At 66.4% G+C, this 22,497-nt stretch overlaps 1 protein-coding gene across 1 annotated transcript; it reads right to left on the reverse strand.

The window, feature by feature from the left end:
- Nucleotides 1–824: 824 nt before the first annotated feature.
- ARHGEF16 (Rho guanine nucleotide exchange factor 16) lies at nucleotides 825–21,460 on the reverse strand. The gene is made up of 15 exons (XM_035020260.1): nucleotides 21,445–21,460; nucleotides 13,547–14,150; nucleotides 11,723–11,768; nucleotides 10,553–10,722; nucleotides 9,473–9,529; nucleotides 8,956–9,116; nucleotides 6,399–6,551; nucleotides 6,130–6,259; nucleotides 5,260–5,334; nucleotides 4,906–4,998; nucleotides 3,891–4,042; nucleotides 3,376–3,567; nucleotides 2,395–2,468; nucleotides 1,730–1,831; nucleotides 825–1,187 (listed from the first exon to the last, which is right to left on the reverse strand). The coding sequence occupies exons 2-15, from the start codon at nucleotides 14,129–14,131 to the stop codon at nucleotides 1,048–1,050; spliced, it is 2,130 nt and encodes a 709-aa protein (XP_034876151.1). The 5' UTR covers nucleotides 14,132–14,150; nucleotides 21,445–21,460; the 3' UTR covers nucleotides 825–1,047.
- Between the last annotated feature and the right edge of the window lie 1,037 nt (nucleotides 21,461–22,497).

Genomic DNA, 22,497 nt, shown 5'->3' on the forward strand with positions numbered 1-22,497 from the left:
CGGCCGGCCCAATCACCCACTTCCGGCTGGGAGGTGGGGAGCCACAGCCCTGGCTTTCAAACCGAAGCCGGAGCCCCAGCGAGCCCTCACCCCAAGGACGACACTGCCCAGGCCGAGAGGGGCACTGGACAGGGGCAGAGGCATCGCAGGGCGGCAGGGCACGACCCAGCCTTCCAGCCTGGCCTAGCAGCGAAGAGCCCAGGCCAGCCTGCCCCTCCCCAAACGCACGTCCAGGGCCTGGGGGAGCAGATGGGCTGTGAGGGAGGTGGGCGCCGGGGGGACATTCCAGTGGGGTCCCCAGACCCACTGGCCAGGCTGAGCCCTGCAAGGGAGTGTGTGGGGATGGGGGTCAGGAGCCACTGGCTTTGCCCACGACGCTCCATGTGGACAGTCAGGCCAAGGCCACAGAGGAGCATGGGGTGACCATGAACAAGGGGGCCACACAAGGCCCCAGGACCTGACACAGGCGCCCACACTCGGGGAGCAAGCCTGGCCCACGGCACCTTGGGCATTTTGCAGGGACTCATCTGGCCTTCTCCTGGGTGAGGATTTCCATGGAAATCCAGGTGTTAAAGAAATACTTTAATGTTTATGAAAACCTCAGCAACTCAGCACTGGCCCCGCAGTGTCACCTCCCTCTGGCGGGACCTCCTCTCCAAAAGTGGGGCGCCCTGGATGCCAAGCCCTCTGTTCCACATGAGGACGAGGGAGGGAGCTGGGCCCACATCCTGCACAACTGCCCTGCGGGAGCACAGGGTGCTGGAGAAAGGGCAGGGCTCCTCCCTGGGGTTTGGCCAGGGGTCAGGCGACCTGGCCCCCCCCCCCCCCCCCGCCCCGAGCTGGCATGGAGGATGCTCCCCGGGGGCGGGCAGCACGTGTGAACTTCCTCCCTGGAAGAGTCTGGATCCAGTACCGCAGACCACGGGGCCTCGCGGGGACCCATGGACTATTCAGGCTCCTGGGACAAGCCCACCTCGTCCAGGAGCCTGGCCGCTCACTGGAGCGTGGATGGAAGCAGAGCTCGGCCTAGGTGCTGGGCAGGGCGGGCTACACGTCCGTCTCCACGCGCAGCCGCTCCATCCTGCGCACGTTGCCCTCCACGGCCACGCGGCTGGTGATGCACCGGGCAAAGTCCTCGGGGAACCAGCCCATCTCCCCATCTCTCAGCCGCTCGCCGTAAAACCATCCTGAACACAGATGTGGGGCAGGTGAGGGCAGGATCCGGGCACCCCCAGCCCTCGGAGCCGCTGTTACAGAAGCTGCCAGGGCCAGGCCTCCCATAGGGCAGACCACCACCCGCTCCTGCCAAGAGGGCCTGGCTCCAGGTCACAGGGGCACCCGGTCCTCTAGCAGCTGCTCAGCCGGGACACTGGCGTCAGGGGCTGAGCTGGCCCCAGCCAGCTTCACATGCCCTGTGCAGGCGTGTGCGGGGGGGCCCCCAGGAGGAGCAGAGCCTCCCTCCTCCCGCGGAGGACACAGAGTGACAGAGAAGCTGATTTTGATCCTGTGACTCAGGGACGTTTGAAGAGGTCCTTGAGGGAGGGTGCTGAGGGGCCTCGGATCAGGCCCACCATGAGCAGGCGCAGAAATCGCTTCTGGGGGGCCAGGCTCAGGGTCAGCTGCCCGCACCTGGTGTGGTCCAGACATCTGCGGGGCCGCTGGCCTCTCCCTCTGGGGTCCACTCCGCCTACATCCCGCCACCACCCAGGCCCAGCCCCGGCGTGCTCACCATCCTCCTGCTCCAGGACCAGGACCACGTCCGCCTGCTGCAGCGTGATCTCATCCGCCTGCTTGGCCAAGTAGGCCTTGGTGATCTCTACCTGGCGCAGGTCTGCAGGGGCGGGTGGGGGCGGGTGTCAGTGACACAGCTGTCCCTGAGAGCGCAAGGGCCAGGAGCTCGGCAGCCCCCAGTCGGGCAGCGCTCCGCCTCCTAACAGGTCCCCTGTGGCTTGGTCTCGGTGGGGCCTGGGGGCTCTGGACACGTGGCAGTTCCGTCCAGAGGCGCCAGGACAGGCTGCTCCTGATTTCAGAGCCAAAGCACCAGCACCAGCAGAGGGGGCACCCGGCTTCTAAGGGGCAGGGCTGGAGCCGGGGCGACAGATCGACGGGCCAGCCGGCTGCCCTGCTGTGGCCTCAGTCGGCTCCAGTCCCTGGGCATGGGGCAGCATTCTCTCCCCGGCATGGAAGGGGAGGCCCTGGGACAGAGCTGGGTCGCTGTGCACGGACAGACACACACAGACGCAGCTCTGGGGTCCCTCACCTGGGTGGGTCACCCTGGGGGCAGGCAGTGGCACGGACAGAGGGCTGGACAGTGCCTCCTAGCTCCATGCCAACCCCCTGCCCAGGCCCGGGGAAGGGGCTGTGAGCCCTGTTCAGGGTGGAGCAGACGCTTACCTCCTTTGTTGGTGGGGCCCTTCCCCTGCCTCTCCCGGTGAGTGAGCGCAGTGATCCACCGGGCCCGGTCACTCCTGCAGGTGGAGAAGGGGTGCGTGAGGCCCTGAGGCCACTCTCGCCAGCCTGGGGACCTCTGGCTTCACACGCCCCGCCCCCAGTGCAGCACCATGGAGAGATGGGGTGTCACGTGGCCGGGGGTTCCTTGAGCGTGCCCCACAGCCCTCAAGGTGCGACGGGCAATGACGATGAAGGTTCACGCTGCTGGGGCGCCCTTTCCTGAGCCCCATAAACCACTGAGGGACCATGTGTGGGAAGTCACAGGGCAAGAAAGAGTGGCAGGCAGGCTGACCCTGAGTCTCACCTGCCCAGGGTCCCAGAGTCAGGCAGCAGCCGCACCCCCACACCCCAGGCCACCCTGTCTGCTGGCGCTGGGCCCCAAGCCCACTGCCCCGTGCCAGTTCACAGTTTTTAACCTTTAGCCTCAGTTTCTCATCTGGAGGGAGCATGGACACAAGCCAGCCTCGTCCCTTCCTCCGTCATCTGCTGAGCCCCCGCTGTGCTGTCATCTCTGTGTGCTGCCCAGCCCCCCTTCCAGATGGTTCTGACCTCACCACCCCCCACTGCTGGCACCTGGGCTCTGGCCCTGCCGGCTTCCGGGCTGCTTCTCAGCAGAGGCCTCCTGCCTCAGGGCCTTTGCACTGCTGTGCCTCTGGCAGGCCCTGCTCCCCAAACGGCACCGTGCCAGTCAGGCTGCCCCCACCTGGTGCTCCCTTCCCTGCCTTGACTTCCTGCTTCGTTGGTGCCCCTGGACACAGCCGACGGTCCAGCTGCTCGTCTGGCTGAGGCGTCCCCTCTCCAAGCAGTGTGACCTCTGGGAGGACTAGGCTGCCCTTGGCCCCTGCTGCAGGGCCCGGCACACAGCAGGTGCTCAAGAACTCGAGGGCATGGACCCCTCCTCCCGGGAGCCCTCCCCTGACTCACGCCGAGTCGGAGGACAGCAGGATCTGCTCCTGGCGGCCCTCACTGTTGTGTAACAGGGTCACTTGGAAGGGGTGTGGCACTGAGGAGCTGCGGCTGCCGCCGCCCCCCAGCAGAGAGGGGTCGGAGGGCTCCATCTTCTGGACCCGGATGTGGTCCACCTGGGCGTAGTCCTGAACCATGAAGCTGTCCTCGCTGTAGGGAGACAGGTGGGCGGCCAGATGTGACAGGGGGTCTGTGGGCAGCCTGGGGCTCCTGCCCAGCTGGGGGGCACGCAGCCAGAAGGATGCACCTGAAACTGCCCCCCAGAAAACAGAGGCCATGTGCATTCTCGTCCTTGTGGCCTGGGTGGGCAGACCCTGGTCTGCCGGCAGTGAAAGGCACCCGGCCGCTGCCAGGGACAGGCCAGGCTGGGAGGGGGCCCTCAGTTCTGAGGTCAGAGGAGGCTCAGGCGGCTGCCCCCACACCCCTCTAGCCCCGATCGCAAGGCCACACAGCCTGGCACCCAGGTGGCCCACCTTTTCTTCTTGGTGACCACCAGAACATCGTTGAACAGAAATAGGTAGCACGTAGGCCGGCTGGCTAGTTTTCGGAAAAGCCCAGTTTCTTCTACCACGAAGAGCTCCCCACGCTTCAGCAGCCAGCGGGAGGCTGAGATCAGTGGGAGGGACTGGAAGGAAGAGCCGGTGGGTGCTGGAACTGGGGGGCGGCAAGGATGGGCGGGGATCCCTGCCTCTAAAGACTGGGTGACCGGCCTCCCTGGCTAGACCAAGGAAGACGGGGAGATGTGGCCTCCCCTCAGACAAAGGGCTATTCTGTTGGCCGACAGGCACAAATGGGACAGCGGCTCTGTGCCAGGTCCCAGGCCCGGATCCTGCCCAGCAACCAGGACAGGCCCGTCCTGCCTCCAGCCAGGCCCAGGGGCTCTCCTAGCACCCGCCGATCACTGTCCCCGAGCCGGAGAGCGAAGGCCATCGTGGGGAAGCCTCCACGCACCCCTCACACCCTTTTCCAGACCTCTGTGCCCTCCCTCGGTCACTCCAGCCTCCCGGGCAGCCCCTGGAGGTCGGCAGCCCAGCCCAAGCGAGGACAAGCGGAGGCTGGGCCCACAGAGCTGCCTCCGGGCCAAGTCCCGCAGAGCATTCCCATGGGAAAGTGTCCGTCCGTCTGCGCCTCACTTGCTGCTAGACTTGGCCAGGGGGCTTCGGAGGGCCTGTAGGATGTCTAGACCCCTCCCCAGACTGAGGGAGGCCAAGATGTGAACTGGCCCCAACATTGTCCTTTCCCCGTTCTCAGGGAGCTGCGAGGAGCCCTGGCCGGGGGCAAGCCCTCGGGGCAGCCCTGGGGGTGGGGGCAGAGGCCAGAGAGACCCCAGGCAGCAGGGCGGCAGAGCTGAGCCTCTGCGGACAAGGGGGCAGGAGTCACAAGGGACGCTCCCCGGTGGGGAAACGGGCCTGGAGAGGCTGAGGCAGAGGCCCCGAGGCTGTGACCCGACCTCCGAGGAGCCGGCTCAGGAGGGGTCGGAGCGCCCACCTTGACCTTGCTGAAGTCCAGCTGTGTATGCAGCGTGTACAGCTGCTCCGTGCGCTCCATCTTGTGGGCCCCCTCATTGCACTGCTTCACCAGCTGCAGGGGGGCCGGAGAGCAGGCTGTGCTGCGGGCTGTGGCCCCCCGCCCCGGGGCTGTCCTCGCTGCCGCCCCCCGACGGGCTCACCCATCAGGTTCAAGCCCCACTCCCTCTGGGCCTTGGTTTCCCCATCAGCACCGTGAAAAGCCTGACGCGGATGATGTGGAAACCTGCTTTCGGGGTCCCCACCAGTGGGTGGGGGCAGGGGCAGACCTTGGCTCGGCCCAGGTGCCCCCTCCTCTCCCCTGGACCCCCCTCACCTTGCTGATGGCCTTGAGGGCGCGGCTGGCGGCCTTGTATCTCTCGGGATGGCCTTGACTCTTGAGACACAGAGTCTGCAGAGGGGACCCTGCATCTCAGGCACTATGTACCCGGCTGTGCTCGGGGCCACATGCGGCAGAGGACCCCCCAACAGCACACCCAGGTGGGGGCCGCGGGGAGGCTGAGAGCCCGTGTCCAGCGGGCTCCTGCCAGGCCCCACGGGGGTGCACAGCCCCCAGACGGCTCTGCCAGGTCAGGCTCTGGTGGGTGGGACCCTGGAGAGGGCACCCTCCCAGGACCCCAGCCCTTCCAGGCCTCGGCTGTCTCGGTCCAGTCTGGGGGGGCCCCACAGCCTCTATTTCGACACTTCCGAGGGGCCCCGGAAGGCCTGACGTCCCATCTGGCCTGGACCGACGGTCCTCCAGGCATGAGCCACGTGCTGCCTCCGGGGGCCTAGCGGGCTCCGGCCGTGTGTGCACGCGCTGTGTGCATGTGTGTGCGTGTGGGCGTGCACGTGTGCCTCTCACCCCCACCCGCCCCTCGGCCCCGGGAGCAGGCATCGCAGAGGAGCGAGCCGCTGCAGGGAGCTCCTAGAGCCCCTCGCTCCATCCACCGAGGGGCAGTGAGTGGTGCCCAGGCTGGTCCTGCCTCGTCCGTGCGAATGAACCCTGCGAACCTACAAAGAAGTGCATGCAAACCCACAAAGTGCTGGAAGGTTCCGGGCAGGGAGCCTCGCGGGTGAAGGCCGTGAAAGCCGACCCGTGAGGACCGAGCAGCGCCGGGGAGGGTCGTGAAGGAGCGGTGCTCGACCGGAAGCGGGGGACCGGGCCGACCTCCTTCCCCGGCGGGGGTCTGCGCGGCATACTCACGTCCGTCAGGAGGGGCAGCCGAGTCACCCTCTGCATGGGGAGGATCAGGAAGGAGATCATGGGGAGACCCCCGCATGCGGGACGCTTCTCGATCTCCTTCAGGGCCTCGTGGAAGGCGGTGTTGCTGTTTCTGCAACAGAGAGCAGGGCTTGCCGTCGGCGGCGGCGCGAGGCCAGGTGCAGCGGGCACGAGCCGGGCGGCGCGCAGGAACGTGCTCCCAGACCAGGGCGCCCGGAGTGGGCCCCCGGCCGCGGGGAGGCCGCGCTCACGTCAGCCTCTGCAGGGCGCGCTGCTGGTAGACCTCGTTGGAGCAGTAGGCGACGTAGGGGTGGAAGTGCCGCTCGGCGTGCTCCTCCAAGATGTCGCTGATGTCCTCCACGCAAACCTCTGCCTTGTGCCGCTGCTCCAGGGCCTCGAAGAACCTAACCGGGCGGGAGTGCGGTGAAGGCCCGGCCGTCCACCGCCACGGCACACGCGGCGGGAACCCAGCAGGCGCGTGGGGGCCCGCCGCCCGGGAAGACCCCAGGACAGATGAGCCTCTTAAGCCGGGAATGACTGGGCAAACCCAAGGCCAGCTCCGGTTAGATTCTGGCAGAGATTCCAGGAGACACGCAGACAGGCAGGACGGAGAACCTGTCCCTCCGATTCGATTCCCGGGGCTTGGGTCAGACCGCACCCTCTGCCCAGCTCGATGTGCGGACGGGGGCTCCGGGTGGACTGCCCAGCGGTGGCCACCAGGCCCCGCTTCCTCCTGGGGTCCCCTTCTGAGATCATACTTGGCCGCGGAGATCAGGAGGACGCTGACTGGGGTTGACCATGCTTCTGCTTCTGCAGACCACTGCTACCACAGCTGGGCCTGGCTGGACGGGCACCAGGACGTCTGGTGGACCCGAGGCCCCGTCACCTCCCCAGGCCCTGGCCAAGGCAGCCGGGAGGGCCTCCCCCTTCCCGGAGGCTCCTCGGCCCCATCCTGGCCTTCCGCCTCCTCCAATGACCGAGTCTCTCCCGTACCCGACTCTGAAAGCCCCGTTTAGCTGGGCTCCTGGGACTGCCCGAGGCAGCCCTGTCTGGAAGATGAGACAGCTGGCTGACCTCTGGAGGGCAGAGAGCTGCGTCCCCAAGCACATATGCACCCCCCCGGCGGCCTGAGCCCCCAACCTGGGGCTGACCAGGCCGGGGACGGCCAGCTGCATGTGCTCTTACTGCTTACCCCGCCCGGTGGGAGGGATGGGATCCAGCATTGTGACAGTGAGTCAGGGCTAGGGGACAAGGCCAGGGGCGGAGGGAGGGAGGACGTGCCAGGCCCTCAACAATGCAGGCACCACGGGGCCTGCCGTCAGCCCCATCTAGCACCTGGGACGGGGGTACCACTTGGGGGGGAGGATGGGCAACCCCACCCCCCTGGAGATGGGGGCCTTGCTCTGGTTACCCTTGGTAAGGCTGGTGCGGGTCTCAGGGAGGGCAAACAAGCCCCCGTTTTGAGGACGGGGATCCCTCAGGACCCTGCCCGCTGGGCCTTGCCTGACCCTCCAGCCTCGGGGGCACCATGCGTCCCACAAGGGGGAACACTCTGAGAGCCCCAGGTCCTGGGCAGCCCAGGCAGACGGGGACGGTGTGTCAGGAACAGACAAGGACCTGCCCCCTCAGGGAGGGCTCGGGAGGCCCCAGCTGCCCAGATGCAGGGCCACACGCCTGTGTCTGGGTGGGTGGGCCACGCCGGTCAGCACCTCCCCCAGGCGATTCCAAGGGTTTCTGAGAAAGTTCTGGGAAAGGTAGCCATGAGCTGCTGACCCAAGAAAACTGATTCCCAGAGAGGCCACTGTGAATGGCTAGGAGGTGCCAGCACCCGGCTGGGGGGGGAGGCTGGACTGGCCAGAGGCCCTGGGGAGCTCAGCACCAACGGGACGGCTGGCCAAGGGTGGGCCCACACCCTCCGCTGTGCTTTGGGGACATGGAGCAAAGGGTCAGAGCTGGGTGGAGGGCAGCCGCCTCTCCCAAGCCCCGTGGAGTCAAAGGTTGCAGGCTTCCCCAGGCTGGTCACTGAAGCTCTGCAGCAGGACCCGTCTCCAGGGCAAGAGTGCACCCCCTCCCGCTGCGTGGCTCTGCGACTTCATGCGGGCAACAGGTAGCGGGTGCTGGGTGGGGCTCAGGGACGGGTCTGATGCTGATGTGAATGAACCGGGGCTGAGCCACCTCCTCTCACCTGCCCCTACCCTAGTCCTCCAGGGGGCTCAGGGGACCCCCCTCCTCAGGTGAGGGAGGATGCTGAGGCATGAGGGAGGGTGTCCCGCGGTGTCCTGGGGCCCAGGCTGTGTGGGGCTGAGCCCTCCGTGGGAGTGAACACGTACACACCCACGCATGCACAGAGACACCTTCCCTCCGGCACATGGACGCGCACACACAGGCCCGCACCGGCCCCTCTACTGCTGGAGCCTGCAACCAGAGCCCTGGGCCGGGCACCGGACGCCGCCGGGCAGAACATGACCCGAGGCTGCAACTCGACGCCCCTCCTGCCCGCTCCGTCCCGTGGCCACCCCACACCTTGTCGCTCTGCCTTCTGCACCTGGCGACCTGGAGGGAAGGTGACGCCATCTAGCAGGTGCTCCACCCTCTCAAACATGCAAGGGACAGGGTGCTGGGGGCGGGGTGCTCAGCCTGTCACGGGGCCCAGCGCTTGGTGGCCTCAGGGCCTGAGGAGGTCCCCGCGTCCCCTCCCAGCCAGCGGTCGCTCCAAACCTTCCGCCCATGGTCCCATCCGGGAGCCCCCAGAGATGCCTTGCCCCGTGCTGCCCCAGGGGCGGGGGTCCTGGCGGGCACGGGCCTCACCTCTGACTGGCGCTCAGGACGTCCAGGATGTTGGAGAAGAGGTGGTGGTGCTCGGTCTGCGTCATGGTCGCCCGCAGCTCTCTGGACTGCAGGAACTCGGCCACCAGGATGCCCAGGCTGTGCTGGTATGAGAACTCCGACGTGAGGATCTCAAAGATGGCCTGGCGGGGACGAGAGCGAGCAGTTGCCAGGGCCACCGGTCCCCTCGGGGACACGGTCAGGGTGCAGGGCAGGCTGGACCCGGGCCCTCGGACCAGACCTGGGGCGAGGCTGTGAGCCCGGCTGTGGGGACCAGAGCCCCACATCTGCGCACGCGCTCTGGCTCAGCCTCTTGTGGGCTGTGATGCTGGACAGGACCCCCACCTGCGTCCAAGAAGGGGTGACGGAACCCCCGCCCAGCCAAGGGCGTTGCCAGGAGAGGGGAGGCATCGCCGTGGCCGCTGTCCTGCCCCACGTGTGTTGTGTGACCCACACCAAGTCTGGGTCACAGGGCTGGACCCCCCGCCCAGCCCCTCACCTCCTGCCTCTTGCGCTCCTCAGCAGGCAGCTTGTCCAGGAGGCCGGACTCCACCACCTGAGGAGGACACCGGCCTGGGGGTCACGGGTTTTGCACATCCTGGAAGCCCAGCCTCCCCTCCGAAGAGCCCTGGGGCCGCCAAGGAAGAAGATGGGCGTCCAGAGGGAGCGGCCGGCAGACGCTGTTGGGGTGGGGAGGGGGCTCTGTCCGCAGAGCTGGCCTGGGGGCCAAGAGGCATGTGGGGACAGGGCCACAACACAGACACACTGGCGCGGGCGAGTCTGCGCCCTGCCCAGGAGGTTTCGGGCAGACGGCCCAGCTCTTCATGCCTGCAGGCCCCGGGGCCGCCAGGCGGCCAATCCCCTGCCTCTCCATCCAGCCCAGACGCTGGGCTCCGATTACCCAAGCTCAGGTGGCCAGGATCATTATCTCCGGTGGCATGTCCTGGACTCTACCCTGACCCGGGAGACACACACCCGCAGCCGCCCTCCCTGCCCCCAGGCTACAGGGCACCCTGTCCCTGGGCTCTCCAGGGATGGGGATGGGTCAGGAGCGTGGCTGTCCTCCTAGGGTAGTGACACCTACCTCCCCGCACACCTGCTCAGGGCACCAGGGCCTCTGTCCCAGCCAAGCTCTCCCCGGGGCCCCCTGCAGGCCTGCCGGGCAGGGACCCGCTCCGTTTCAGGTGTGGACAGTGAGGTGGGAGCTTGGCTCTCTCCCTTCCCCTCCCGTCTCCCCACTCGGACCCTCCTGGCACTCTCCTGGGGGCAGGGCCCTCGGAAGGGGGTCAGCCCGAGTAGGGAGAGGGCGAGGGGCTCACGTGCGGGAGGCTCGTCATACATGCGCCAATGGCATGCGGCCCTCATGGCTCCCCACCCCCCCGCCGTCAGACCCAAATCCACAGTGTCCTCAGGGCAGGGCAGTTCTGAGGGCACCAGGAAGGGGGCTCCCCGCTGCAAGCTGGGCATAGAGGGTACTTCCAGAAGGCTCCTCCCCACCCAGGAGGACCCAGGCTGGCTTCGAGGGGCCAACCGCCCACGGGCTTGGGCTCAGGGCCTCAGCCCACCATCCCGGCTCTACCTCTGGGAGCTGGCTCCAGGTGACCTGGGCAGGCCGGTAGCTCTTGACTACGATGGGGGCATCCGCCTTTCCCGTTCCATCAGGGCTGGACGGCTCATCGAGCAAGTCATCGTCAGACTCATGGCTGGTGTTCAGGCCCCGCTCCCGGATCTCCTGGTAGAACCCGGGGTCTGGGGAGAGGGGGTGTGTCACCTGCAGGCCTGGGGGCTCTGAGCGTGCATGTCCCACTGGGAATCTGCAGGCTGAGTCCTCCCAAGGGGGCTCTGAGAGCATCAGGCGGCGCAGGGCCCCCCAGAGCAGGCTCCTCTCCGGCTGGCTGGCTCCCATGGCTGGGCCGCCCCAGCCCAGCACAGGGGTGACGTCCCAGTGCAGAATGTGGCACCTTCAGACCAGGGCTGAGCTGGCGAATCCAAGCCACAGGGGCCGCCTTGGGTGGGGGCCGTTCCCAGGCTGGGCCGAGAGCACTGGGTGCTGGCTCCCGGAGCTCACCCCCGAGGCGCAGTCTCCCGCTCTCGGGCTCTGCAGCATCCCCACTGTGACGGGCTGGCGCCGGGCTCAGGGTAACCCCCATGCCCTCCTTCCCATCTGAGACCTGCTCATCATTGCTCCTCTTGCTGGATCCTGCCCCCAGGCCTGTGGTTGTCCACAGAGGCCGGGGGCTGGCAGGGAGGGAGGGCCCTTCTTGGCTGGGCCCTCGCACAGCCACTGGGTGCTGCATCCCGCTGGGCAGGCCCCCACCCCCACCTCCCTGTGGGGGCCCATCGGCATCCCACCCCTCAGCAGGCTGACGCACTGCTCTGGGCCCTCCTGAGCCCTCAACACTGAGCTCCCTGTATGCCCGTGAAAACGGGCAATGCACACAGCATGGGGGTCTACACCCCGGGGCCTCTGTCTGGCCTTGGTCCCACCCGTCCCACTACAGGCCTGGCACACGCATGCTTGGCAAACATCTCCTGGGGTCTGTCTGTCCCCTGCCCTTGGAACGGCGCAGAAGGGAGTACAAAGGAACTTTCTAGACCCATCGGGACGACATAGTCAGATGAGCCACCGGGACCTCCTGTCCCTGGAGAAATCCCTTTCAGCATGTTCTCCCTGCACTGCACCAGCCTCCCCTGGGCCCAGCCTGGCCCACGGCGGCCTCCTGAGGTCGCCTCCCTCGGCCCCACTCACCGTCCTTGAAAGAGCCCTTGTGTGCGCGTTTCCACCCCAGCGTCCTCTGTGCAAACAGGAGAGACACAGAAACGCCAGCAGTCAGCAGGGAGGGGAGGCAGCTGAGTCTGCAGCAAGCCCTCCACCCGGGGGCCCAGAGACCCCACAGCGCCATGCGTGAAGCCCTGCTCAACAGGGTGGGGGCTCTGCCGGGCACCCAGAAGGTGCTCGATAAAGGTCGGCTCGCTAGGGAGGCCGGGCCACGAGCAGAGCTGGTAGGGGCTGGTAGGACGGGGTGGAATGGGGGCTCAAAGCAGGCAGGGCAGGTTAACTGAGAGCTAGGCAGATCCAGGAGGGCTGCCTGGAAGAGGCAGCAGGACTGAACTAATCAAGAGGGGGTGCCCAGGGAAGTGGGGTGTTCCGACTGGGTGTGAAGGGAAGCCTGGACGTGTCTGGTTGGAGGGGCTGAGAAGGCCCAGGGGTGGGAGCTGGGGCCCCACGCAGTCTGGGACCTGGGGCAGCGGGAGAGGCAGAGTCTAGCTCCCAGCTGCTGGCAGGACTGCAGAGAAAGTGGGGGTGGCAGGGCTCTCAGGGCCCCCACCTGTGGCCCCACCAGCTGCCTGCTCAGAGCCTGCCTCCTTGGTCGGACAGTTTTTCCTGACCCAGAAGCTGTGCCAGTTCCAGGAAAGTGAGACCTGGTTTCTCGAACGAGTTGGGGCCTGGAAACGCTTGCTGGGCTGGAAGGTGTGGCGCCCCAGCCACACCTGGCCTGCTCCCCCCACCCCATGCCCCCCCAGTGCCCCTCCTGCCTCCAGGCCTGTGTCCCTTGTTCACACCTCTGCTTTAACCCTTCTTCCTCCAGACCCTCTCCTGACCCAGCCCCTGCCCTGAGCTCCCAGGGAGCCAGTCTCTTTTCTGGGCTCTGTCGGCCCCCTGCATGGCCCCAGCCCCGACATGAGCACTCCAGGGCCCCCTGCCCCCTCACTGCCCTGGGAGCTCCCTGGGGGCCTGCCTGCCGGGCTCCCCTCAGGACCCCGGCACCAGATGCGGGAGAACTCGGGAAACATCTGTTGCACCCTTGAACCAGCAGCGAGTGAGTGAGCAGGCAGCTGGCCTGGTCCTGGGTGTCTCCGGGAGGCACGGAGGGGCTGTGCCCCGCCCCGGTGCTCCTCTCTGCAGGCTGATGTGCCCGTGCTGACGGTGGGCTTGGTTCCTCCCCAGACCGGGGGTCACAGCTCAGTCCCGGGGGGCAGCCCCTGGCAGAGGCGGCCACTGGGACGTCAACTCTGGGCACGCGGACCCCGAGCAAGGGCGCCCTTCCCACCGGCCCTGCGCCGGTCCTGTTCTGTCCAGAACACTGAGGCAGAAGGGCCATGGGGCAGGGGAAGGAGGGCGTGCGTGCAGAGAGGGCGTCAGACTTCTAAGCCCCGGATGGGGGCCCCTCAGGCAGACTGACCCAAGCCAGGTGCTGCTCCGAAGCCCTCCCTGGAACTTGTCCCACAGGCAGGCTGGCTCCCCTTGGGGCTCAGAGAGAGAGGCCGGTTCCTCCAGAGGCTCTGCTCCCCACTGTGGCTGAGAGTGGGGACCCCAGAGCCTGGGGGCCTGGGGAAAGCCCTCGACCTTTCTGAGCCTCAGCTGCCTCATCTGTAAAATGGGGATGTTCTCACTCTGCTCACAGTCGGCCTGCCACACGGGACTGGGATGAACAGAGTCAGGTGCTTGCACGCAGTAGGTGCTCACTGGGCAGCAGCCGCACGATCAGGTGAGGCCCCGTCTACGCCTATAAGCTCGCGAGGCCCCTTGAGGCACGGCCCCGCCCCAGTGTCCAGGGGGACAGGCCCCTACCTTATTCTTGGCCGGACACCGAGCAGAAGGTGGGCTGGTCTCCTCGGCCAGAGCCTGGAGCTTGGGGCTGAGCTGGATGGGGCCCCTCTCCCTGCCTGGAGCCCCCAGACCCTTCATGGCCGCCCGGTAGGATTGGTTCCGTAGGTTCCGTCTGAGCGCTCCCTCGGGGCCCGTGTCCACGTCCATGTCGTCCAGGGAGAAGCTGGGGGCGGAGACGAGCCGGGGGTCCCGCCGGGCAGCCTCCTTGCTGAGCACGGCCGCCCCGAAGCTCTGGTGGCGGGCTGGGGTCTTGGCCTTGCTGGATACAGCCAAGCTCCTGGGGATCAGCTGCTGAGTGCCCATCTTGCGGGCCGCAGGGCTCTGTGTGCTCAGGACGACGGCCCGTGGCTCCTTGTCCTTAGGGGACAGAGGTGGGGACATGGAGGTATCGAGCTGGAAGGCGGCATTGTCCCCGGCCTGCAGGGAGTCCCGGACCATGGGCAGCTTGGACGCCGGGTTCCCCTTGGCATCAAGCCGTAGCTCTGAGTGGAAACGGTATTCCAGTAGCTTCTCTTCCAAGGAGCTGTCCGAGTGTCGCTGGGACATGCTGAGTGGCCACGGTGTCCTGGGGCAAAAGCACAGAGGTGAGGGCAGCATGCAGACGTCCATCCCACAGCCCCCCTGCACACGGGCCCATCCACGGCTTCCCAGCATCTGCCCTGGCCAGAGACCCCGCTCGGGACGCGGGGCTTGGAGGCCTGGAGCAGAGCTGGGATGGCACGGCCCACAGCCACCAGGACTCCCCAGGGAGGTGTGCGGGGGGTCGGGAGGCTCAGGCCTGCAGGGCCCCAGGCTGCTGGGACTGGGGCAGAGGACAGGCGGCCACCTGCTTCCTCTGGTGGGTACACACACTGAGGACAAATCCCCACACTGGGGGTGCAGGCGTGGGGCATGCAGGGCGCACAGATCTAGGGCCCCGCAGACCTGAGCTGCATCTTTCCTGGGCCTCTTGGCACCATTTCTTCCTGGTCAGTGAGAGCACGGGGATCATGCCATCTGTGCGGCTCTTCTGAGGCCTGCTTTGGGTAACGTGGTAGTGACCCCAGCCTCTGCCTGGCCCCCAAGCTCCAGAGCGCGCAGGGCCAGGCTCTGCCGTGCTGGGTTAGGTCTATGATCCTACCCACTCCCAAACACACTGGCTGTCTTTAGTCTCATTTTGCAAATGAAGAAACGAGACCCCAAGAAACCCAGGAGCCGGCCCTGGGACGGGGGACAGGAGGCGTGGGTCACCAGCATCTGAACCCAGGCCGGTCTGATTCCAGACCCTTTGTCTTCGCGGCTCCATGTGGCGGTACCACCATGGCTGGTTACGCAGCCTTCCTACACGTCCAGAGACACACGTGCATTTTCCCACATTTACGAACTCGGAACGGGGCTCACGATCCCTTTCTCCAGACCGTGGCCGGGCACGGTCATGCCCACTCTCCCTGCGTCCCTTGGATGCCCAGCCCTCCTGGGGCCCCGAGTGCCTCAGACCCTCAGCTGCGCAGAGCCCACCAACCAGTGTCTGTAAGCATTTGTGGGCTGGTTGTTCAGCCCAGCCTGGCTCATCCCGGCTGAGGGCGCCCTGCTCTGCCGGTGTGGATGGGCCCACGGCCGCCTTTCCACTCAGGGCCGGGAAGAGCCAATGCCAGCCTCCTGGGCACCCGCCACCGTCACTGCCCTCTGCTATTTTCTCTGCCTCTGTTTCAAAATCCACGAGTGGGCGGAGTAACAATGAGGCCGGCCTCCCGAGGGTGCAGGAAGACTCCCGGCCGGGTGCGGGCCACACTGCTGGGACGAGGACAAGGACGAGGATGGAAGGCCATCTCACACTCCTGCTCCTTGCTCCGGACGGACGGGCGGAACAGGCACCAGCTCAGGAGAACTTCGCAGGACTGGAGAAAACTCACTCCGTGTCTTTTCCTTTTAGTTTCAAGAAAAGCGAGCAGAGCCGCCGTCCGTACCCTCTTGCAGACACACGGCCTGTACGTGTTACAAGGGCCAGGCAAGGCTGGAAGCCTGTTTTTCGGATGGGAGAACCACGTCTCCAAGTCACCAGCCCAGGTGGCTGAGGCTCAGCTCAGTGTCTCACCACGGCGCCCTGGGCCGTGTTTGCGGCAGACCTGGGAAGGGATGCAGCCCATTTCTCCAACGGCCCTGTGAGAGTGAGGGTGTCACCTGCTCTCTCCCACCCCGGGGGGCCTGTGCAGTCGAGGGACCCCAGGGAGGCCACCGCGTCTGTCCCAGGACACACCAGGCAGGTCCCCGCCCGGGCCCACCTCCCACACTCGCCGCCCAACCTTGCATCTGGGTGCTTCCCCTGGGAAGTTCCAGGCCTCAGCTCCAGAATCCGTCCCCAAGGGGCAAGCAGGGGGCTCTGGAGGGGCCTAAACCACAGCACAGTCGGGGTGCCAGCGGCAGTCAGAGGCCTGGCCCCCCAAGCACTGCGACCCCCGCCCAGCGCACACGCTCTCTGCTAAAAACACCGGAGAGGCGTGTGCAGCTGAGCCTCCCGGTGACAGGGAGGGGCTGCCCGCAGAGCCCCGGCCACCCCCACGCCCGGAGAACGGCCCACACATTCCTGGGGACATTCTGAGTCACCGGCAGCTAGGGCGGGTTGTGCCATCCTGGCTCACCCACCCCCACGTTAACTTTATCTGCATTTAGCCAGGCCTGGTGGAGAAAGGAGTTTCTGGTAGACTTCGATCTATCTGCAGTGCAAGCGAAGTACGCCCCAGCGGGTAGGTAGCCCAGACACTGGGAACTTCTGCGAGTCCTCTCTTCTACCAAGCACTTACCGTGGGTGCGTGCCACGCTGCTGCATGGAGACCACGCCTGCCCTCCTCCTGCCCCGCCCCGTCCTTCCTGTCCCTTGTCCCCATCTGAGGCTCCAGGCTTGGGTCTTCTTGGCCCCGTCCTCTGGGCCTGGACCCTGGACCCAGCCAGGGGCACGCCCTGTCCCAGCGGAGGGCAAAGTCTGCTCTGCAGACAGAGGCGCTCCAACAGGAACCTGTCGGGTGAGCCACCGCCGGGCGTGACCCCCCTTCCCAGCAAGGTGGCCGCACCCACAGGCCTGGGCTGCCACCAGTCCAGGGACCAGGCCTGCAGGAGGGCAGGCACCATCCAGGGCTCTGCAGGGCCTTGGGACCAGAGCCAGCTCTCGGCTTCCGCCCGCACCAGCACCCATGTTGTCTTCCTCCTCACGTTCGGTTTACCAGAGGTCCCTGGACACGGGTCCCAAACTCAAGGAGCACCAAGAGCCTATCATGAAAGGTCCCCCATGGGCCGCCGCCCCAGCCTCCACAGCTTTCCCGACTTCTGCTCCTCGGAGAGCATCTAATGGCAGGCAGGCATCGGCCACGCTCTCCCGGCCGCGTGGACGGGATTCCAGCCCCGACGTCGTACCCGGGGGCTGTTTGCGTTAGCTCAGGGAGCTCGGCCAGCAGGGCTGGACGCCAGCGCCTGGCCTCCCGTTAATAATTCCCTCTTGTTTACCCGCGGCTCTCCTCCTGCTCCTTCCCGCTCCCGCCTGCGGTCTGCGTCCCTGCCTTGTCCACCTGGACCATATTGCTCCGGGTTTTCCCAGAGACCCTGTCATCTCTCCCAGGCCCCCCTTCTCTGCCCCTACCCCCATCCCGGTCCTTTCCGGGAGCCCCCCATCTATCCCAGGCTACGAGAGGGAGATCTTTGTCCCTCGGGCTGGTAACTGGCTGAGATCAGAGCCCGTGGGAGATGATTTCTTCCAGAATGGAGGAGGCCTCTTCTCTGGTCTAGCATTCCGCTGCGGCGAGACATCCTACGGGCTCGCCTCCCCAGACTGTGGCCTGAGGCTCTCCCCGGCCCTGCGGACGTGTGGCTCTCCCTTTCCGGGGGAGTTCTGGTGCTCCCGGGGACAGCTCCAAGTTCACTCTCTGAGCCACGGACTTGCGCCTGCTTCCAACCCCGTCCTCGGGTCTGGAGGGTCTGGGCGTATGCCGGTGACATTCCATACTTTCTCCCACCTGCTTTCTCCAGCCCCTCTTTTAGGGGCAGCCTGGAGTGGGCACTCAAGCCCCTGGTGTCACCTCTGCACCCTGGCCTCTCCCGTCCTGCACTCTCATCCCTCTGCCCTCCCGTGGGAAGGTCCAGCCTTTCCACCAAACCGGCATTGTTTGCCCCGTCCTGCAAGCTGCGGTCGCCTGCTCTTCACTCAGAGCACCCTGATCCTGTTCTATGATGCTTATAGTTCCTTTCTGTCCCTGGCCTGTCCCTGCCTCATCCGTCTGGGCCTCTGCCGTCCCTTGAAGGCACCAGGCTGTCCTCAAACGCCCGGTGGTCCTGCTGGGCTGTCTGCTTGGACTATGCAGAGAAGATGGCCATGCGTCGGGAGGCCGGTGTGCGGGGCTGTGCGCACGCCCATGAGCTGCTGCCCCGCAGGCTCCTTGGGCCCCCAGCCTCCCAGCGCCTGCGCCCGGCGGCCTCTCCCTTGGCGGGCTGGCTCTTCCAGTGTCCTCGCTGGCTGCTGGCCTTCGCCGGGTGTCCGGGGGCCAGTGCAAAGGAGGGGCCGAGGGCACAGACTCTCCTCTCAGCTGCCCCTGGGCAAACGCCGGCCACGCCGTCTGGGCAACAGCCTGCGGACTCGGGTCATGGGTGGGGCTGCTCCCCAGCACAGGCGGCCCCGCAAAGCTCCTCCAGAGATGCCCAGGGCAGCGAGGGCTGCGTGCTGTGCGTCTGTCTCCCCCGAGAGTCTGTGGGTCCTTCGGGAGTGGGGACAGTCGTCCTGTTCACATCTCCTGGCCCCAGAGTTGGGCTCGATCCCCACACTGACGCATGAACGCTGGCTATCACGGTACTTGCCCTACTCGGGTGCCCTCGCCCTCGTGCCTCATCCTCCTCCAGAGGCCCTGGGTTCCACGCGGGTACTTAGCTTCCAGCCGGCAGAAACCACCAGGGCTGCATCACCGGGGGCTTCCGGATCCGTTGGGGTGACTTCCTGCTGTTTCTGCTTGGGGGTCCTGGGGAGGCCGGTCCACTGTTGGGTCCTTGCAATCCATGGCTCTGAATCTCCCTCTACCACATGTGCAGGGCAGGAAAGGGGCACTTGCAATGGGGCACGGAAGAAAGACAGCCGGTCGAGTCGGGGAAGGACCAGGAGACCTGACGCAGCCGGGCCAGGCCGAAGCTGCACTCGGCATCGTCCTGGCTGTGGTGCAGCCTGGCCCGGCCTGCTGGGGCCCCTCGCAGCCCAGTGCCCCCTGTTCCCTCGTTCTTCCCAACAGAAGAGCTTCCTGGGACTTGGGAGGCCTCTTGCAGATGGGATCAGCCCGGCCTGGACCTGTGGCTCTGCCCACAGCCGCTCCCAGAGCCAGCAGGACCCAAATCACCCTATCCGAGGGGTCTCTGTCCTTCTGCCCTGGCCTCTAGGTCCGGCTGACCCCACCCCGCCTGGTGGGGCTTGGCCTCTCCAGCACCGTCCGCCTGACCCTGGCTTTGCTCAGGCTAACTCGAGCCACAATGATGGTCTTGTGCTCGGGTAATTCTGCCGGGCCAAGCTCAAACCTCAGAGTCACACGGGATTTGGGGGCAGGATTTGGCGTTGTGACTCAGCGCACAGCAGACGGTTCCATTTGCAAGGCGGCCAGGGGTGGCTCAGGGACTCTCAGCTGGGGCAGCTTTGTGCCCCCCGCCCAGGGACACTTGGTAATGTCCAGAGACATTCTTGGAGGCCGCAGCTGGAGCTGAGTTACCGGCCCTGCGTGTGTAGGTGGGGACCATGGCGCCCCACAAGGAACTTGCTGGAGCAAATGTCTGGAGTGCCAAGATGGAGGGCCTGGCTTTGCTGACCAGAGGGCCCCCCGTTCACGGTGGGGGGCAGGGAGACCCATCTGGCCGCACCCAGCCTCGCACCCAGCCTCGCCCCCAGCCTGGCAGCAGCGAGGGGCCGTGCTCTGCCTGCCCTGGGCAGCAGTCTCCTGCGGCCTCTTGTTCTGAGACTTCCAGGCCCGGGGAACAGTCACAGAGAAGCCCATCCTCCCGGCTCAGCCTGCCGTGCTCCCCGCCCCACCCCCAGGGCCCACCCATTGCTCGCCGGCTCCTGTCTCTCAGTCCAGAAATCCCATAAACCTGGCCCCCGTCCCAGACTTGGCTGACACGCAGGGTGTTTCCCCAAAGAAGCCCCAGATGGGAAATCAAGAGCCCCGACTCCGACAGGTAGCCTGGCCAGGTGCCCAGCAGGTGTCTTCCAAATGCTTTCTCCCCACTGTGTCTGTAGTTCCTCACCGACCTTCCTTCTGGAAGCTGCTATGTTCCCTGACAGGTGAGGAAACCAGGTGGGGTCAGGCTGTCTGTCAGCAGAGAGCGGGAGCAGGGATTCTCGCTAGAAATAAAGACGCTCTTACACATGGGTGGCCGCCCGCGCATGGAACTGCCATGGGCGAAGAAGACAAGTAGCTGCCATCCATCTGGAAACCGAAACTAAAATTCTGGGCCCCGGATGCAGGGTGAGCCGCTGTGCCCATCCCAGATCCCGCACACAGATGGCGGTCCTCGTGGGCGGCGCGCCTGGGACCCCCGGCAAGCCGCCGGCCTGCCTGCCTCAGTGCCTCAAGCGCAGGTGAAGAGCTGTCCACGCAGGGTCGGAGACGAGCCCTGGGAGCCAGAGCCCGCCCGGCATAGGTGTCTCCCACACAGGAGTGGGGAGGGGGCCCTCTGCTCGGCTCGCTCCCTCTGACTCTGCAGGTGGCTCTGTCCAAGTGACTGAAGACCTCACTTCTTCCGGGAACCCCCAAGATCCTGCCTCCCGCCGCTCTCCCCCTCCAGGACTCCGGGGAGCCCCGGGCAGCGCCTTTCACCCGCCCGCCCGGGCAGAGGTTCTGTTCCTGTGGCCCGCGGCAGTGTCCGGGGAGCATCCAGAGCAGAGGCTCAGCTGCAGCTGACTCAGTACCCTCTATGCGTACTCGGACTACTCCCCTTTTTACAGAGGACACTGGGGCCCAGAGGGCTTCTGTAACTTGCCTGAGTTCACAGGGACCCAGGATTTGAACCAGGGGGCCACACCCCTAAGCACTAGGTCACGGGGGTGTGGGGTCAGACTCTGCAGGTGCCCCCTGAGCCCCCACACTAGGAAGGGACGACTGGTCACCTCAAGGACAGAGGGAAGAAGAGTCAGGCTCTCCTGGGCTCCAGGTCGGATGCAGAGATGCCCCCAAGCCCAGTGCTGGGCTGAGGTCCACCCAAATCTCAAAAGGGATTCTTGCTTCCCAGATGCAGTAACGGAGGCTGGTCAGCAGTAAGAGGAGCCCAAGGCCCTCAGGAGCTGCCCCCACACTCCTCCCTCCTTCCGCCCTTGTTAGTTATGAGTGAGCAGGACACCCGGTGCCGCTGGGTCTGCCCCCCACATCCACCATAGTTGGGGAGGCGCTTGTTTCTGGTTTGTTGGAGGGAGGGCCTTCATTTGGGGGGCTGCTAACCCTTGAGGCCAAAGCGGATTTGGGCAGCAGATTCTCCAGAGTTTTGGGGGAGCGTGGTTTTGTTCCCCCTCCCGACCCCCGTTTTCAAAGGTCCTGGGGCTCCCTAAGGGTCTCCCCGCTCTGATGTCTACACAGGAGAGCCCGCGACAGAAGCGTCCCCTCTAGGGTGCGGACGCGGGCCCCTGGCCCCAGGGAAGACAGGGCCGGGCGGCGGATGCCCGAGGCCGTGGGGGGGTCCGCGCCCCGGGTCCAGCCGCGCCGGTCCTGCGGGCTCCGTCCCCGGGGCAGCTCGGGCGAAGGGACGGAGCCGCGAAGTTTCGCCGACCCGCGCAGCGCGGGCGGAGCGGGGGGAGCGCAGGGGAGGAAAGGCGCCCCAGCGTCACCGGGCCCTCCCCAGCCCCCAGCTCGCTCACCTGTCCCCAGGCTCACCTGTGCCGCGGGGCGGAGGACGTGGCGGCGAGCGGGCGGCGACTGCGGCCGGTCTGGCCTGCAGGCTCCGCGCCCCGCCGGGCGGCCGCTGTGGGCCGCGCTCCGAGCCGCCGCCGGGTCCCTCCCAGTCCCGCCCCCACCTCCTGCGCGGCCCCGCGGGAGGCGCCGGCGCGCGGCCGTGCGGCCAGGTGGGCGCCCAAGTGGGCGCGCAGGCGGGCGGGGCGGGGGCCGGGCGGGAGCGGACGGCCGCGCGCGCCCGGGACACCTGGCCGAGCTGCGTGCGTCACCGGCCCCACCTGGCCGGCCGGCCGGCGCTCACGTGACCCGCTGCCCGGGCGGGCTCCCCTCGGGAGGCCGCCCCCGGACCGCCCACCCCGCCCGCCGTGCGGCCTGCGGGTTTGGGGCGGGGGTTGGCCCGGCGGTGACCCCGAATCCGCTTCCACGCTCCTTCCGGGCCTCGCTAGGCTGCCTCCTCCTCCAGGAAGCCCTCGGGGAAGCTGACTAGCTCTGCCGGGAATCTGATCTTTTTAGGCAGAAGAGGCCCGACTTCTGGATTCTTTGAACAGTGGCGGCCGGAAGGCGGCCCAGCGGGGCACAAAGCACTCTGGCTGCCTTTATGGTCTGGTGGTGGATGTGAAATGTTGGTGTCCGGGAGCAAACAGTCAAGAAAGAATTCTTTGAAACCTCTTCAGCGCAAAAAGGGTGGTTTTATGAAAGCATGGGGACAGGACCCGTGGGCAGAAAGAGTTGCACTGGGGTCCCAAGGAGGAGCTGATTATATACTTTTAAGTTGGGAGGGCGTTAGGGAGAGTGTAAGTCTCTAAGGAATTTGGAAGCAAGGTTTCCAGGACCTCATGGGGCTAGCTGAGGTTAGGAGAAGGTCGTTTCCCGAAATCAGAGTGGGAGACAAACCATACGAGACGCTGCTTAACTCTAGGGAACAAACTGAGGGTTGGTGGAGGGGGGAGGGGTGGGGGGACGGGGCCACTGGGGGATGGGCACTGGGAAGGGCACGTGATGTGATGAGCACAGGCTGTTATATGCAACTGATGC

The sequence above is a fragment of the Mirounga leonina genome, unplaced genomic scaffold (genome assembly GCF_011800145.1).
Source record: "Mirounga leonina isolate KUSES-001 unplaced genomic scaffold, KU_Mleo_1.0 Mir_173, whole genome shotgun sequence".
In the NCBI taxonomy this organism is placed as follows: Eukaryota; Metazoa; Chordata; class Mammalia; order Carnivora; family Phocidae; genus Mirounga; species Mirounga leonina.

Coding starts and splice junctions, on each gene's coding strand:
- ARHGEF16 (XM_035020260.1), bottom strand. CDS start 14,131: ATGTCCCAGCGACACTCGGACAGCTCCTTGGAAGAGAAGCTACTGGAA. Junction 5,335..6,129: donor GGCTGCCCCTCCTGACGGAC/GTGAGTATGCCG, acceptor TCCCCTCTGCAG/ACTCTGTGTCTCAAGAGTCA. Junction 4,043..4,905: donor TGGACTTCAGCAAGGTCAAG/GTGGGCGCTCCG, acceptor TCTTCCTTCCAG/TCCCTCCCACTGATCTCAGC.